At 40.7% G+C, this 17,920-nt stretch overlaps 1 protein-coding gene across 1 annotated transcript; it reads left to right on the forward strand.

Moving 5' to 3' along the window:
* Positions 1–7,362: 7,362 nt before the first annotated feature.
* On the forward strand, positions 7,363–7,920 carry LOC132025124 (interferon alpha-14-like). Its single transcript, XM_059412291.1, has one exon. It carries the CDS (start codon positions 7,363–7,365, stop codon positions 7,918–7,920), a length of 558 nt encoding a protein of 185 aa, XP_059268274.1.
* The last annotated feature ends 10,000 nt before the right edge of the window (positions 7,921–17,920 follow it).

A 17,920-nucleotide genomic window follows, 5' to 3' on the forward strand; every position in this document is an offset into this window, starting at 1 on the left:
TGCATAGGGAGATAAGCGTAAAATCAAATAATACTAAAATAGTGCAAGAAAAGATGGGTGAAGGCAGAGCAAGAAAACACAATGAAGAAAAGTGTTTAGAGGTGGCAATATTAATATGAATGAGTTATTGACAATGATTAATAATACTGATACCCATGAGAATTGAATGAGTTAAATTTGAGAAGAAGGGTCAACATACATAGGACACAAGTAGAATCTGTGATTAAATTATAAAAGGCATGGAACTAAAATTCAAATAATATAAATCACTAAGCAAAAATTTTTAGCAATATATAGAAATGTGAACAGAAACATAATGTTAGCATTGCAATTTTATAAAGCACAATGTCTATAAAATAGTTATAGAAAAATAATAAGGATGGATAGAATTAGAAAATATGATTTAAAAGAGTAAATTGGTGGCTAAGACTCCACGGCACTATAATTTCTTTCAAACATCTATAAATCATTCACAAAAATCATCCTATATTAAACTAAAAAGAAAATATCAAAAATTCCTTCAGAGTAAAAATACTGTAAGTTGTACACTCAGATCACAATGTCTGAAATCAATTTTAAAATAATTTTTAAACAATCAACTAGACAGTTAAGATCACACTGACAAATTATAGTCATCAGTGAGAAAAAAATGAGAAATTTAGGAATGGCACTATTAAAATTTACAGAAGCAGTCACAGTTACACACTGAGATAAACACAGCTTTATCCAACATATGAATTGAAAATAAACTGACCTCACTTATTAAAGTCAATAAAAGAATTTTAAATAATATTAATACACTGTATAAATAATAAAAGCTAATGTTTATTGATTTTTCACTCCACAGCAGGGACTGTGCTAGATACTTTACAGAAAGTATTTTTATCTTCTCAACAATCCCACCATGCCCTTAAACAATACCTTATTCTCCATTGCATATCCATAGATCATACTATTTATTGAGCATCTACTGTTTGCAAGAGCAGCAGATGATAGAAGTTATTAAGTAGCAGAACTATGATTCAAACTCAGTCAGTATTTTCCCAATTCCATATACTTTCCACTGTGACAGAATTCAAATCACGTGAATAACCCAGTACATCATGATTAAGAGACTATCATAGAACTATAAAGATGATTTTATACTAGAAAGTATATTTATGTAATGCATTATTTATCACACCAGAACTTAAGTTGTGGTTTCTTAAGGCTTAGTTGCAATGTGGAGTCTAAAACTAAAACAATAAACTTTTGAAATTCTATTACAAAAAGAACCTACCAATCTGACTTAATCTTTGAACAGATCTCCTTCACCCATGCATAATTTTGTAATACATGCATCGGTTATTCAGAAAATATTGCTTCACTGAGCTATTCTGACATTACAAATCTATATATATTATATATAATATATATATATAATTATATATATATATATATAATTATATATATAACCAAGGACTTTATTTGTTAATATCACCATTGTTGTCATCACAAAAGTCTTTTTTTAAAAGATTTTATTTACTTATTTGACAGAGAGATAGAGAGCACAAGTAGGCAGAGCAGCAGGCAGAGGGAGAAGGAGAGGGAGAAACAGGCTCTCCACTGAGCAGGGATCCCGATGTGGAGCTCAATCCCAGGACCCTGGGATCAAGACCTGAGCTGAAGGCAGCTGCTTAACTAACTGAGCCACCCAGGCACCCCACAAAAGTCTTTTAAGTATTGAGAACTTGTCAAGTTCACAGTGGTAGGTTTTCAAAAATTTTAATTCTCTATTGAAAGTTTATAGGGTATAATTGGCAACTAATGTTTTTCTTGAGTTACAAGTTCACTTTGTAAGTATCTTGAGAAAATGTTTGTCACATGCCTGAGTCTGAGTAACCCTAGCTTGTCTGTCATTCTTTCAAGTAAAAACGGATTCTGTGAAGAGTGGCTAGTTTAGCTGACAACTCAAACAATTGTAGCCGTACTTTTCCTCAAAACAACCATCATGCATATGACAGAAGTTCTTGTCACACAGACTCTTAAAAGACTATCACAGAGAAAATTCAAAAGATGTGTGCTCAGACGACTTAATAAAATTAATACTCTTTCTATTTCATCAAGAGCCTTATTAAGTTAAACTGGCTTTCCTTTTACTTCAAGTATTTTACAGTAAAAAATATAATAATTCCTGGTACATTTTGGTGCCACTGCCTTGATTGACAAGGACATCAGGAGTTTTACCCACCATTGTTTTTGCTCCATCAGTGCAAGTTGTTAATGTAGTGAAAAAAAGCAAATAATGTCTTGGTATTTTTATAAAAGCAATTTTGATGTCACAGAGCCCCTTAAAAGCATCCTGGGGACTCCTAGGGGCCCACAAACCACACTTTGAGAACCACTAGTCTGATGGATTTCCCTGCACCTGCTCTGGTCAGGCTACTCTCTTGTTTTAAATCCTAAAGGAGCTTTCTTTGGCTCCTAAGATAAAGTCTAACATCTTTGACATAGTCTACTGTTGGACCTCTTTCCGTTTCTCCAGCATCATCACAGGCCATACTTTTCATCAGCCAACACAGTGCAACTAATCTAGTCTTTTTCACTCTTTCAAAGGTACCAGGCCCTTTCCTGCAGAACAGGGCTACCTCCTCCCCATGCAGTTGCTTTTTACCCTGGGAAATTTTGCCCTCCATGTGATGCTTAACAAACTCCTACTCATTTTTCCAGTCTCCTACTTCATAGCACTTCCCTGGGGAAAACTGAAAGTACTCTAAATGAGCTACCCAGGAAACTCACTGCCATACCATCTTTTATTTCTGTGTAGCCCAGATCCCAAATGTAAATACCTAATTATATCATAACTACTGCTTTAATGGCTATGTCTTTTGTTCCAACGTACTCCAGTGAAACTATGCATCTCGTACTCAAGACTCTATCCCCAAGGCCAATGAATGAATGAATGAAGGGCACCACATATTTTTATACTTAGTTTGCAAAATTAGGGCTTTGGAGAAAGTCTATAAAAAATAAGAGAAATGTCTTAAGTTTAATAAGTCAAAAGCCAACACTTTTTATTACAACTCTGAAACAGGTCACAGCTAATGGAGCTCTTGGGTTAGAAAGTCATCATCAGGGGCGCTTGGGGGGCTCAGTGGGTTAAAGCTTCTGCTTTTGGCTCAGGTCATGATCCCAGGATCCTAGGATCGAGCCTCACGTCGGCTCTCTGCTCAGCAGGGAGCCTGCTTTCCTTCCTCTCTCTCTGCCTGCCTCTTTACCTACTTGTGATCTCTGTCTGTCAAATAAATTAAAAAAAAAAAAAAGTCATCATCAGTAAAGAAAGTACTGAAGTACTTGGCAAGCCATTGGAAAGTTCCAAGAAGTCCTTGTGGTAGAGATGGTGAGATATTGTCCAGCTTCTCTGAAAATCTTCTGTCTATGGGTCTCTTGGGTATTGAGTGAAAAGTTGTCATTTTCTGAATTTCCTTTAGAACTTTGCGCTTCCCCATTTTGGGCTTTACTTGCTCGTCAAGGGTTTGGAAAGTTGTCATCAGTTTCAAATCTTTCTGTACTCCTACAATTGAAGTAAAATTTATCCACTAAAAAATCAGAAAATTAATTAGAAATTAGAAAATTAATTCAATGGAATGCTTACCATCTTAACAAAATCCAACTCAAACTAATGATAGAGCTATCTAAGTCTTTTTTCCTCATGTTAAGAATAACTTTTAAGGAAGATTTACCAGGCTTCCTTTTAAAATCTTCTTTATTCCCCTTCTAGATGACTCTCTTGGAAGTGTTGATCAGGTGTGAAACATAACCTGATTTGTGTATACGCGGATCTCACCTTATTCTCTGCTGAAAAACATTTAACTTGTCAAATTTGATTTTATTTACTCTGCTTAATTGAGACAATTACTGAACATTTACTGTGTGCCAATTATTACACTGAGCTTGGGCTATACCCAGATGATTAAGCCTCGAACCTTGCCCACAAGAAGAGTAAAATGCAACCTCTACTACCATGGGGGGTGTTCAAGTTGTTAGAATGTTGTGTTTGCTGCTTTGTGGCAGCCTCTTTGTATTAGCCCAAACCATCGTATTAGTCTGGCAAAATAATGGCTAAACCACCCTTGTTTTTCTTTGCTATTTTTATGGAATTATAAAATTGTTGCCTTTTCTTTTTTATTTGCCTTTTCTCTTTATAAAAGTGGTCCTAACGCTCCCCACAATTTTTTCTATTTCCACTTTGAGGTTTGATGCAAAAGCAAGGAAGGGAAAACGTAAGCAAAGAGAAAACACTTCCTGTATGATTTTCAAGACATCAGAACTTGCCTCTCTCTTTTTCACATTCCTAGAGAGTAAAAGGAAGCGATAATAAACGTAATGCACAAAAGGCAAATGGAAAGTAGATGCTGAAAATGAAAGGAAAAAAAAGTGGCATCTCCTCTGTCCAAATGACGAAATGTTACTTAAACTACACAAGGGATCCCGAGCACTCTAGAGTGACAGACTCAAACCAGCCTGTGTGAGTCCCCAGGGAGGGCAGCTGGCCCTTTAAGGCAGACTGTTACCGAAAGTGCTGGCTAGTTTTCAGCTGTGCTGAATTGGAGAACCCATCTCTCTAGCTATTTGTCTGTTTACTTTTTTTTTTTTTCACAGAGAAGATCGGATTCCGAAGACTTAGTCATACTAACTCACACTCAAAAGAGACTGGGTTATAGATGCAAAGGCCACGTTATTAACATGTGAAAGGTTGGCTACTACCCGGAAGTTAATATATGTCAGTTATTCGGAGGGAACACTACCTGTCACATAAACCCATGCTCATGTTCACACAAGAGATGAGATCAGAAATGAAAATGTATATTAGCGAGCTGAGACGGACGGGAAGGGAGGGAAAGCAGATCACAGCAGGGAAACCTCCATCCGGTTCCCACAATTGGATGGGTTCGTTTTCTCCCTGTGGCAATAGCTAATAGATGTTGAGTGCCTGTTTTGCCCAGGCATTGTTACAGGTACATGACATCATCCTGTCATCACAACAACCCAGTGGAAGAGATGTGGTTATCATTTCTGTAGGACAGAGGAGAAAAACTAGGAGCCCAAGGTCACACACCAGAGCAGAGGCTGGAGCTATGACATGAACGCCAGCGGTGTGGTCCCAGAGTCACCTGGCCTAGCCACCAGATGGGGATTTTTCCTCTGATGATCCTTCCTTCTATCTAAGATGGACACTTAGCAAGTTCTTACCCTTCGGTTGTCATTCTTAGTGACCAAAAAGCACCATCTTGAGGTGCCCGGGTGACGCAGTCATCTAAGCATTGGACTCCTGGTTTTGGCCCATGTCACAACCTTCCAGTTGTGGGATCCTGCCCCGCATCAGGGTCTCTGCTCAGAGCAGGGTCTGCTTGAGTTTCTCTCTCCCTCTCCCTCTGTCCCTCCCCACTGCTCACGCTCTTTCTCGCTCTCTAAAATAAATAAATCGATTTTAAAGAACACTATTCAATTATCTCAAAGACTTAACAATATACTTAATGGCTACTGCTCCCTTTTCACTTGCTAAGTAAGTTCCAGTCCTATCTTCCAAATGGCATGTTTTGTTAATCTCTACTGGATCTTTGGACTCACCTATTCCCATCTGAAATATTTTCAGAAATTATCACGGAGGTTAAAGCATCCATTTTAATGGGTGTCACTTGAGTTGGTCTTAAACTCACTGAAGATATTATTTGGAAAACAATACTGTAGAATAAAAGTTATTCTGACTATCCTTGCTTTCAGAAGACTATCATTTTCAGACAAAGTGCCCAAATTTTAGACCTACTCACTTTTTGGAAAATATGGTCCTTTTTGTACTTGCTAAGGGACAGAAAGCTCTCTGTGTGCCTTCACTATGACAGACACTCAAGATAAACATTACTGCCTTCAAGGAACTTACAGTTTATCAGGACAATCAGATATTAAACATATCATTAAATTGATTAAAATCAATCAAATTAAATTAAATTGATTAAATTAAATTAATTACAAGCAAATGGAATATAGCCAAAGGAGAATGCTTAAGATTAAGAAGTAATATGGAGGCAGAACAGTTTAGCAGTGAAGTACCACTTGTATAATAAATTGGGGCTTTTTAAAAAAGATTTTATTTATTTGACAGGGAGAGAGAGAGATCACAAGTAGGCAGAGAGGCAGGCAGAGAGGAGAGGGGGGAAGCAGGCTCCCCGCTGAGCAGAGAGCCCAATGCAGGGTTCCATCCCAGGACTCTGAGATCATGACCTGAGCCAAAGGCAGAGGCTTAACCCACGGAGCCACCAGGTGCCCCTAAATTGTGTTTTTTAGGAAGTTAAGCAGCCTCTCTGAGTTTTTGGTTTCCTTATCTGCAAAATGTAATTACAGTAATTACCTCATAGGGAAGTTGTGAAGTTTAAATGAAATTCTGTTTGTAAAACACTTTGCTAAGCACCTACCTCTAACTGAAGATTGCTGCCATTAATATTATTAAAATATCTGTATGTTAAAGATTCAATGAAGACATATCATGGTAAGCCTGGAATATAATTGCAGCCCCATTAGCCCAGAGTGTGTGGTGGGATATCATTTGTCAGTGGAATGCCCAAGGATAAGAGATTATCTGGATTACCATACAATGACTAAGGCAAAGTTTTTACTGTGAAGGGTTATACTTGGTAGAGAGCCAGAAGAATCACACACATGCACTTTGCGCTTTGTACACATGCACACACGCAACTGAATCTTTTAGGGAAACCCGCACCAAGCAAAGGGCTTGGCAGACCATAATTCATTTTTGACAAATGATATCTGCAAAATTGATTCCCTAACAATATCTTCACTAATCAACTCAAGCGATACCTTCGAGGCACATATACAACTAAAACATTTTAAAGGAGGAAAGTATAAATAAGGAAAAAAATAAGAAAAATTGAAATCTCCTGTTTTGTAAGCTTTTTTATATTTCCTGCTGACCTGGAAAGACAATCATTTCTTGCATACATAATTCTCCCTTTTCTGACTTTGTCCATGCTTTTCTTCCTAAGAACAACCTGGCACATGTGAAAAATATGAAAAAATGTGTTCCAATGCTGTGTACGTACTGCATGGGCACACATGGTTGGAGTCCCCCATCTAGGTGCTCATGTTAATAAATGTACATCTTTAATTGACTTCGTTAAAAAAAAAAAAAAAGAAAGAAAGAAAGAAAGAAAAGTAGAAAGGGAAAGAAAAACACGACAATGGAAAAACCCAGAAAATGGAAGTTTCTATATTCACTATTTAAACGGCACTCATCAACCAAAGTTCTCAGAGCCTACTGAGACTTCCTCTTCAGGCAGTCCTGCAGAATCACCCCCCAGCTGCTTAATGGCCCTCTCAATCTCTGTGCTGCTGGTCCTGGTGATGCTGGGCTCCAGCCCAGTCCACTCTCTGGACTGTGCCCTGCATCCAAGCCATGGCAATCTGGAAACCTTCATGCTGTTGAGCCAGATGGAGAGAATCTCCATTCTGTCCTGTCTGAAAGATAGGACTGACTTCAGCTTTCCTCAGATGCTTGTGGACGGAAACAAGTTTGAGAAGACAGAAGCCACAGCTGTCACGCATGAGATGCTCTGGCAGATCTTCAGCCTTTTCAGCCAAAGGGGCTCCCTGGTGGCTTGGGATGAGACCTTACTGGACAAATTCCTCGCTGGACTTCATCAGCATCTGGATGACCTGGAGACATGTTTGGAGGAAGAAAAGAACTTGGAACAGTTACCCCAGGGAAGTGAGAACTCCAGACTGGCTGTGAAGAGATACTTCCAGGGAATCAATCTCTATCTTGAAAAGAAAGAATACAGCCGCTGTGCCTGGGAGGTTGTCCGGGTAGAAATCAGAAGGTGCTTGTTCTTCATCAGTGAGCTCACAAGGAAACTCAGGAAATAAACATGTCGAGTCTGAAAACTCATCTGGTCAACTAAATGCTCATTTTCTAGGACTCAAGGTGTCATTTTCATCTCTGTCTTTATGCCAGAAGAAAAATAAATAGTAACAAAGGTATGGGGTTATTACTAAGTTATGTTAAATGTTGCAAATTGTTTAGAACAAAGATATGCACAATTCATCTGCAATAGCTTAAGATCTTTTCTACTTTTTATTTATTTAAATTATTTGAAATATTTTTCCTGTTTATACTATTTAAATATTTATTGTTCACAAACTACTTATTTGGTATTGTGTTTTGTATAAGACTACAGTTCATTTTTAAGTTATGGGAAATAAAAGCAACTCTTAAAAATCAATTTTGCTTGCACACACTTTTTGAGTGAAAATTTAACCCTAAGCCTGATCTCAGAAAATAAACCAACAGAAGATTCCTGAATGAAACAGGACAAGGATAGCCCAACTTGGCTAGTGGAAAAGCCAATGCTAACATTCATATGGAATTGCAAGTGACTTCAAATTGCCAAAAGAACCTCAAAAAATAAGAGCAAAGCTGGAAGGTTCCCATTCCTGATTTCAAAACATACTACAAACTACAGTTACCAAAACTGTGGGCTACTGGCATAAAGGTAGACTTACAGACCAATAGAACAGAATTGAGAACCCAGAAATAAGCCTATATATCTATAGACACTTGATTTTTGACAGGAGTATTAAGACCATTTAATGAGGAAAGAACAGCATCTTCAACAGAATGATGCTGGGAAAATGGGATATTCACACGGCAAAAGAAGGAATTTGGATCTCAATCTCACATCATATAGAAAAAAATCCAAAATGGATCGAAGGTCCAAATATAAGAGCTAAATCTAGAAAACACTTAGATAAAAACTCTTAGAGAAAAATAAATCTTGAATGACATTAGGTTTGCCAATGATTCCTTGGGTAAAACACTAAAAGCATAAGCAACAGAAGAAAAAAAAAGATAAATTGAACTTCATCAAAACTAAAACTTTTGTGCACTAAAGGACACCATCCAGAAAGTGAAAAGCAATCTACAGAATAGAAGAAAATATCTGCAAATCATATATCTAATAAGGGTTTAGTATGCAGAATATATAAAGAACTCTTATAACTCAATAATAAAAAGGCAAAAAAAAAAAACCCTAAATAAAAAAGGGCAAAGGATTGAATAGAAATTTTTTTGTGAAGAAGATTACACAAAGTGACATTAATATAAAACAATGTTCATTATCACTAGTCATTAGGGAAATGCAAATCAAAACCACAATGACATAACACTTCGTACTCACTGAGATGGGTAAAACCCAGTAATGGAAAATAGTATTGGTGAACGTGGAGACATTGGAATCCCTACACATTGTTGGTGGGAATGCAAAATGTTTCAAATTCTGTGGCAAACAGTTTGGGGGTTCTTCAAAAAGTTAAACATAAAATTACCATATGGTCCAGTAATTTCACTTCTAGATATATACCACAAAAGAATTGAAACTGGATATTCAAACAAATACTTGTTCACATATGTTCTCAACAGCACTATTCATGATAGCAAAAAGTGGAATCAACCCATAGATGGATGAATGGATGAACTGTTGTGTATTCATGCCATGGAATACTGTTCGGCCATAAAAAGGAACAAAGTATTGATACGTGCTGCAATGGGAATGAACCTTGGAGACATTATGCAGAGAGATAGAAGCCAGACACAAAAAATCGCTAATTGTATGATTCCATTTATATGAAATATCTAGAATAAATAAAATCAGAGAGACAGAAAGCAGATCTTGGTTGCTAGGCACTGAGAAGGAAGAGGATATGAGGAGTGATGACTGCTTCATGTGTATGAATTTTCCATTTGGGGTGATGAAAAAGTTCTAGGTGGCTCGGTCAGTTAAACATCCAACTCTTGATTTGGGCTCAGGTCATGATCTCAGGATTGTGAGACGGAGCCCCACACAGGCCTTCGGGATCTGCTTAAGATTTTCTCTCTCCCCCTCCTTCTGCTCCTCCCCACCCCCTCCCCCTCAAAAAAAAGTTCTGGAACTAGATTATGGTGATGGTTGCACAATATGGCAAATGTACTAAATACCACTGAATTGTACACTTTAAAATGGTCAGCTGATAGAGATAACCGTTTTTTCCTCTGATCATTTCCCATGTTTGCCTTCCCAGAAGACTGCAAGTTCCTTAAAGACGAGGAAATACTGGATCCTTTAACTGAACTCAGCTAGTCCAGAACTTTGAACAGAGGCATATTTACATGACTGCTGAGAAACTGGTCCTTTAGAGTAGTGATCCCACCTTCCCCTTTCATAGTGTCTTCTCCTGTTTGCAGGGCAGTGTAGGGAGGGCCTAAAGACAGTTAATAAAAGTAAAAAAATTAAATCCATATATAGAGGAGTTGTGTTGACATAGTAATCAGAGTTTTTGCAAATGCTGCATTATTCCAAATTTTCTCTAGTGTGCTAGTCTTGTCTTCTCCTTTGGACATGGTATTCTTGCAAAGGGACTCTTCTTAGCAACTCCCATGGTTTACTGCAAGTCTTGGGCAAGTTGCCTAACCCTTCTGTCGCCTAATTTTCACGGTTGTTTTAGGGGGTTCATAATAATGCCTACTGCAGAGATTTACGAGATTAAATGAGTAATGGGTGCAAAATTTCTAGCACAAAGGAATCACTCAGAAGTGAGATATTTGTTACTTTCATTTTTATTAACTGTGCATATAGTAGTTACTCAGTAAGTAATTATTCACTTCCGAGTTTCTTATGGTAATTATTTAAAGAAATTTGGGTGCCTCTTGACCTTTGGTTAATGTCTCTACATTTCAGGAGCTGGGAAGAAAGAATTGGTGAACACGCAGAGAAGCTGGCAGGGAACTTACCTCAAAAACCAAAGAACAAAAACTTTGGGGGATTAAAGGGTGTTAAAAGTCTTGCATAGATAACAACAGCCATAAAATCCAAACCTAATTTAAAAATAGGCAAATGACCTGAACAGACATTTCTCCAAAGAAGATGTGCAAATGCTCAACATCACCTAATCATTAGGGAAATGAAAATCAAAACCACAGTGAGATGCTACCACACACTTATTAGAAGTTATTACCAAAAAAAAAGTGTTGACCAGGATCTAGAGAAACTGGAACTCTTACTCGGTTGCTACGGGAAAAAGTATGGTGGTTGCTTAAAAAATTAAAAATAGAATTACCAGATGACCCAGCAAATCCAGCAATTTTACTTCTGGGTATAGCCTCAGAAGAAGTGAAATCAGGTTCTTTTTTTTTTTTTTTTTAAGATTTTATTTATTTATTTGACAGAGAGAGATCACAAGTAGGCAGAGAGGCAGGCAGAGAGAGAGAGAGGAGGAAGCAGGCTCCCTGCCGAGCAGAGAGCCCGATGCAGGACTCCATCCCAGGACCCTGAGATCACGACCTGAGCCGAAGGCAGCGGCTTAACCCACTGAGCCACCCAGGCGCCCCTGAAATCAGCTTCTTAAAGATACTTGTACACTCACATTCACAGAAGCTAAAAGGTAGAAACAACTGAAGTGTCTACTGACAGGTAAATAAATAAAATGCGGTCTATCTGTACAATGGAATATTATTTGGCTTTGGAAAGGAAAGAAATCTGACACAGGCTGCAAGACGGATGAACCTGGAGGACATTATACTATATTAAAGAAGCCAGTCACGGAAAGACAAATACTGTATAATTTCAATTATATGTAGTACCTACAGCCGTCACATTCACAGATACAGAAGTGGAACAGAGGTTGCCATGGGCTTAAGGGAGGGGAGAACGGGGAAGTTGTTTTTAATTAGTATACACTTTCAGTTTGGCAAAATGAAAGGAGTTATGGAGGTTGGTTGTGCAACCATGTGAATATAATTAGCACTATTGAACTATGCACTTCAAAATGGCTAAAATGATAAATTTTATCCCTTTGCATTTTACCACCATTAAATTAAACAAAAACCTTAAGCCTTGCATCGACACAAAAACATCGTATCAGTGTGGGTAGAGGCATGGGATTTATTCCGGTTTGAACCAATGTTTAAATTCTGAGTTCCCACTGCTGAACTGTATGCCCTTGGGAAATATGCTGAACCCTTTTGGGCAGCCTCAGTTTTCTTCTCTATACAACGGGAATAATTATACCTCGCTGCCTCTCAGGAGAGCGCTCTGAGAAGAACAGATCATCTCAAGAACCCCTGGGGCTCCTATCCCAGCCAGACTTGCTGAATTTCCAAACTCGGGGCTCTAGGGATGCGATGGGGGCAGGGACCTGCGCGGGTCTTCTTGGGGGAGGGTCTCCCGCGGGGGAAGCATCTGCGCAGGCCCAGTGCTGCCACCTGCCGGTGCACCTGTGCACCTGCGGAGGGATCCGGAGAGAAATGGCACCAGCGGTGTCCTATGCCCAGCGAGGCCCCTCCAGGGATACTACCTTACTGCGACTCCTCCAAGAAGGGCAAGCCGTCTCCCCGCCGCGTGCCACTGTTCAGAGGGCTGTTCCCAAGCTGTCTGCCCCGCGGGGTGTTTGCCTGCCTTCTCTCCCGGAGCAGGGCAGCGTCCTCGGGGCTCTGGGCCGGCCAAGCCCACCGACCTTTCAAACTCCAGGCTTGAAGCCCCTCTGGCTGCCAGAACTCACAGAACTCAGCCCCTCTCTTTTCCCCCAGTAAATGGCCTTGGGATATGCTCTCCTGTGGGTTCCCTTGGGTGCTCCAGTCTGTTTCTGTCTCGCTGCCGCAGCCCCGGCTCCCTCTCCTCCACAGCCGTTGCCCCAAATCATGTCTCCGCCCTTCCCAGTCTCTTGGGTGAGGCTTCTTTTCTCCCCCTTTCGTTTCGGAGTTTGTTCAGTCAATCTTCAAGCCGATTTCTGGGGTATTGAGGAGGATTTAATAATGCTCACGTTGTGTTTGGGACACGACCAGCCTAGGGTCCTCTTACTCCGCCACCTACTTAGCCCCCTCCATCAAATTCAATTCATTCCTAACCCGTATTTCAGCAAGATTTTTTTAATTTTAATTTTTTTAAAGATTTTATTTATTTGACAGAGAGAGGGAGAGAGATCACAAGTAGGCAGAGGCAGGCAGAGAGGGGGGAGAAGCTCCCGGCAGAGCAGAGAGTCCGATGTGGGGTTCGATCCCAAGACCCTGGGATCATGACCTGAGAGGAAGGCAGAGGCTTTAACCTACTGAGCCACCCCGGCGCCCCTCAGTAAGATTTTTTAAAATGAATATTCTGTTTATTTGTTAGAGCGAGAGAGAGAGAGAGAGAGCACGCGCACTAGTGGGGGGAGAGGCACAGTGAGAGGGAGAAGCAGACCCCCGCTGAGCAGGAGGCCGGATGCAGGGCTCCATGATCCTGGGACTCCAGGTTCATGACCTGAGCCGAGGGCAGATGTTAACCCACTGAGCCGCCCAGGAGCCCCTTCAACAAGATTTTTAGATGGAGCCTTACAAGTTGACTGTAAAATATATCAAGAAGAAATCATTTACAAGAAAATCTGAGAAAGAGCGAAACACACAGATGAGCTTCACTTATCCAAAATGAGATGGTCCTCTAAGGCTATAGAAAGTGAAACCAGGGGGCGCCTGGGTTGCTCAGTGGGTTAAGCCTCTGCCTTTAGCTGAGGTCATGATCCCAGAGTCTTGGGATGGAGCCCCGCTTCAAGCTCTCTGCTCAGCAGGGAGCCTGCCTCTGCCTACTTGCGATCTCTCTCTGTCAAATAAATAAATAAAATCTAGGAAAAAAAAGAAAGTGAAACCAGGTGGTGTTATTGTAAGAATAGACAAATTTGATCAAGAAAACAGATTAGAGGTTGAGGATAAGACAATTGAATTTAGGGGCGCCGGGGTGGCTCCATCGTTAAGGGCCTGCCTTGGGCTCAGGACATGATACCAGCGTCCTGGGATCCAGCCCCACATCAGACTCCCTCCCACCAAGCAGGGAGCCTGCTTCTCCCTCTCTCACTCCCCCTGCTTGTGTTTCCTCTCTCGCTGTCTCTCTCTATGTTGAATAAATAAATAAAATCTTTTAAAAAAGAAAAGGCAATTGAATTTAGTGGATCTTCGCATATAATAAAAGTGGCATTTGAAACAAGTGGGAAAAGTGGGTGTCAGGGGCAATTAGCTAAGTCATTTGAAAAATAGCGTTATCCCTCTGTCACATTCTTCCAGGTTCTCCTTGCTGCTTTCGGCCTAAGTATGAAATAAGGTGGGGACGGAGAGTCACATACAAGCTAGATATAGTCATGCGACACAACACTAAACAACAGAAGATTTGGGAGAAGCCTGCTGGGCAATTCTAGAGAGAATTTCAGCTCTTATTCCTCTCTTTCTGCTACGGATGCTCTTGCAAGGGTTTGATACTTGGAGCTGGCATACCCGTCCTTCGACTGTGAGCAAGAGACCAAGAAAGTCACAGACACGTCATTTAGCAAACTCACGGCTTAGAGCTGCTGCTCTAACCCATCAACCATCTGCTGCTGCAGACTTTAAATTGAGATCCGCACCCCCGACCTTCACTATTTTAACCTCCGATAACTGGTTATCTGTTAACTCACAGCAAAAAGCAATCCTAATCGATACAATAATATTGATCAGATTTCAGCTCTTTCTTCAAGCCCTGGTAGGCTAAGGAATAACTTGTTAATCGATGCAGGGGTTCTGGGGCACCTATTAAGATTAGTGTTTGGTTTTTCTCCTTGTTGCGTACTGATGTTGTGAATTACATAAACAGGTTTTCTTATTTTGAACTTTCATTAACATGCTGGATGAACTGCTGTTGTTTATAATACACCTCTGGTTTGATTTGCCCATATTTAACATGGTATTTTTATCCTCATGTTTATGAGAAAGAATGTCCTGTGATTTTCTCTTCTGATTTTGATATCTGGTTATAAAACAACTTGATGAGCTTTCTGTCTTTTTCTATGCCCTCTTACAACAGAAACATGATTTACGGAATAGTTTCATGATATGGTTTCCTGCTTTGCTATTTCTTTCTTTGCTTTTTTTAAGATTTTATTTATATATTTGACAGACAGGGATCACAAGTAGGCAGAGAGGCAGGCAGAGAGAGAGGAAGGGAAGCAGTCTCCCTGTCGAGCAAAGAGCCCGATGCGGGGCTTGATCCCAGGATCCTGGGATCACGACCTGAGCCGAAGGCAAAGGCTTAACCCACTGAGCCACCCAGGCACCCCAGCTTTGCTATTTCTTCAGGCCACTTGACTGAAGACACGTATTGCTTTTTAAAGACTTTTGATTATGGATTGTTATTTCTTTTGGATGCAGTACCCTGATGAAAAGAGTCTAAGAGATAACAAGAAGACCCTCATGCAGTGGGGCTGAATTTGTCTAAAACAATATTTTAGTTTTATCAAAATGAATTGTGTTGTATTTTGAATGTTATTTTTCTTCCTTTTTCACCTTGCTGAGCAGTGGGCCCATGGATATGACAGGGGCTTGAAGTCTTGTCTAGAAAGCTTATTCCGTGAACACAGCAAATAGCACTGAGAGAACCTCTTGCAGCTTGATGGCTGGAAGACGAGAGGAAACTCGTCAAAGCTCATGTTTCTAGCACAGTACTTATTCAATGAACAATACTTAAATTCCTACCGTGGGCTAGAAACTGTGCTAATGACTGAGGTTACAAAGCTCAGACTCAAAAAGTCTAATCTTCTGGAAGAGACAGAAAAAAATAAACCATCAGTTAGAGAACAATGATAAGCGTTCTAACGGAAATGCTGTATTTGCACAGAGCCATAGGCATGGGGGGTGGGTTGTGAAACGGAGAGAGATAATCAATTAATTGGTACTTTAAGACAATAGATGGATATGGAAAGACATTGAAAGAATTGGACAATGGGTTAAGGGCCAGAGACATGCAGGGATTTGGAAGCAAGAACTAGCCACAGAGTTGTCAAAATTGGACATTTTATGAAAATAAGTAAAAACTAGGAACAAAGTCAAGTTTCCCTGTTTACAAGAGGTCTAGAAATGAGAGATGGGAAAGTTACACTAGACCTTGAATGTCCCGGCTACAACTCAGAGACCAGGAATGTTGTTAAATCCCTTAACACAGGCCAGGAAAAGAGACCTCTCTGTGCCCAATTTCCTTATCTGTAAAATGAAGGTAATAAAAGTACCACTCTTATAACTGGGGTGAGGATTGGTTGCTTTCATTTAGATAATGTGTTCAGAATGATACCTGGCACTTAGTATGATTATTCCCTGATGTTCCAGGTTTGTGGGCAGGAAGAAGAGGCAGTTCCAAGAGAGCTGCCCAGGAGAATTTGTAGGGCCAGCTCAACCACACTGCACAAGGAGGGGGGGAAATAGCCTTTCTCGGGGATGACTGTGCCAAGTGTTATCTCAGGACCCAAGTGTTATCTCAGTACCGGCTGTCTACTAGCACACACCTTTCCTCCACTGCTTTCCTCACTGTGGTTCTGTCTTGTATTCAGGATCTAGAAGTTTCCACCAGAAAAATCCTCTGCTAAGATTCCGTGCGCAGGACTCAGCCAAGCCCCCAGGGCCAGAGGGAAATCTAGCCTTCTTTTTCAAATTCAATTTGGCAAGTTGCATTTTAGTTTCCTTTTCACTTGTTGCAGCAGACTCATTATTTTTGCATTCCCTGTTCGTTATGCAATGGCAGATGATGAAATAAAACTAAATTTAGCTGTAGGTTTTAATTACGTAGAGGATTTTGCTTTGGGCAGTTTCACTTTTAAAAAGACCCAGGAACTAGAGAGACAGGAAACTCAGATGGAGTCCAGACCGTAAGACACTCCCAGGTGTTAGCGGAGGGAGGGACGGAAGCTTACTCAGCTGTTATTGTAAATGTGCTGCCCATTTAGTTCTCTTCTCAACACCAAGAAGGCCTGGCATCATCCGCCCCTGAGTGGTCATGAAAGTTAAAGAATTCAGGCTCAGAGCATTGCAGGGTATCTAAAGTGAAATGTAAATCCAGGCTTAAGGCACACTGGCAGTTAATCAGAAGCAGTGGGAGTCACTGCAAACAGGGGAGATGCTGGGTGGGCAGCCCCCATGTGTCCCTGGGCCACCAGTGTCTTGATGGGACCATCCCGAGTGTGGCAGGGGGGCGCACAGTGTGGGACTCTCTGGTTGTGCGTGCATATTGGAGCAGGGATGTAGTTAGCAAGAGCTAGGGAGGACCTAGCAATGTGGCCTTGTCCCCGAGGGATCCCAGGTGACCAGGAAGGAAACTGAGGAATGAGTCTAGTCAAAGGCCTGTGACAAGACATTCAGGATGTGGGAAAGGGAAAGGAAGAGAGAGGAATCTGAAAAGGGGCACTTAGATCTCAGCGGCATGTTCTGCCTGCTCACACCAGTTCGGTGGCCTGAAGGTAGTTGGCCCCTCAGCAGCTGCTGGCTTGTGGTCACAGGGAAACCCCAACTCCAGCCTGGGGCACCGAGTGTGAGCAAGAAGAAGGAAGCAAGTGACCCCAAAAGCAGGCTTTTGTTGTTCTAAAGGTAAAATAGGAATTCTACCAGTTCCCGAGTAAAATGTCTTCAGTGAAATGAAAACTTTTGGTGAAATGACCATGCATTTTTATTGTCGCAGAGAATATTCTTTTTGAACCAAGTTCTTCCTCATTTTCTGTGTCCTCATGACTGCCCCTCCTCCTCTTTTTCAATGGACTTCGCTCCAAGTAGAACCTCACACCACAGTTCCTACCCACGTCCAGGAAAAAAAATCACATTTGTTTTCCTGTGATTCAAAAAGCACAAACGGGGGGCGCCTGGGTGGCTCAGTGGGTTAAGCCACTGCCTTTGGCTCAGGTCATGATCTCAGGGTCCTGGGATCGAGTCCCGCATTGGGCTCTCTGCTCAGCAGGGAGCCTGCTTCCCTCTCTCTCTCTCTCTCTCTGCCTGCCTCTCCATCTACTTGTGATTTCTCTCCGTCAAATAAATAAATAAAATCTAACAAAAAAAAACAAAAAAAAAAAAAAAAAGCAC

The sequence above is a fragment of the Mustela nigripes genome, chromosome 9 (assembly GCF_022355385.1).
Source record: "Mustela nigripes isolate SB6536 chromosome 9, MUSNIG.SB6536, whole genome shotgun sequence".
Classification (NCBI taxonomy): Eukaryota; Metazoa; Chordata; class Mammalia; order Carnivora; family Mustelidae; genus Mustela; species Mustela nigripes.

Bases quoted from the DNA above. Each gene is read 5' to 3' on its own strand.
- LOC132025124 (XM_059412291.1), top strand. From the start codon at position 7,363: ATGGCCCTCTCAATCTCTGTGCTGCTGGTCCTGGTGATGCTGGGCTCC.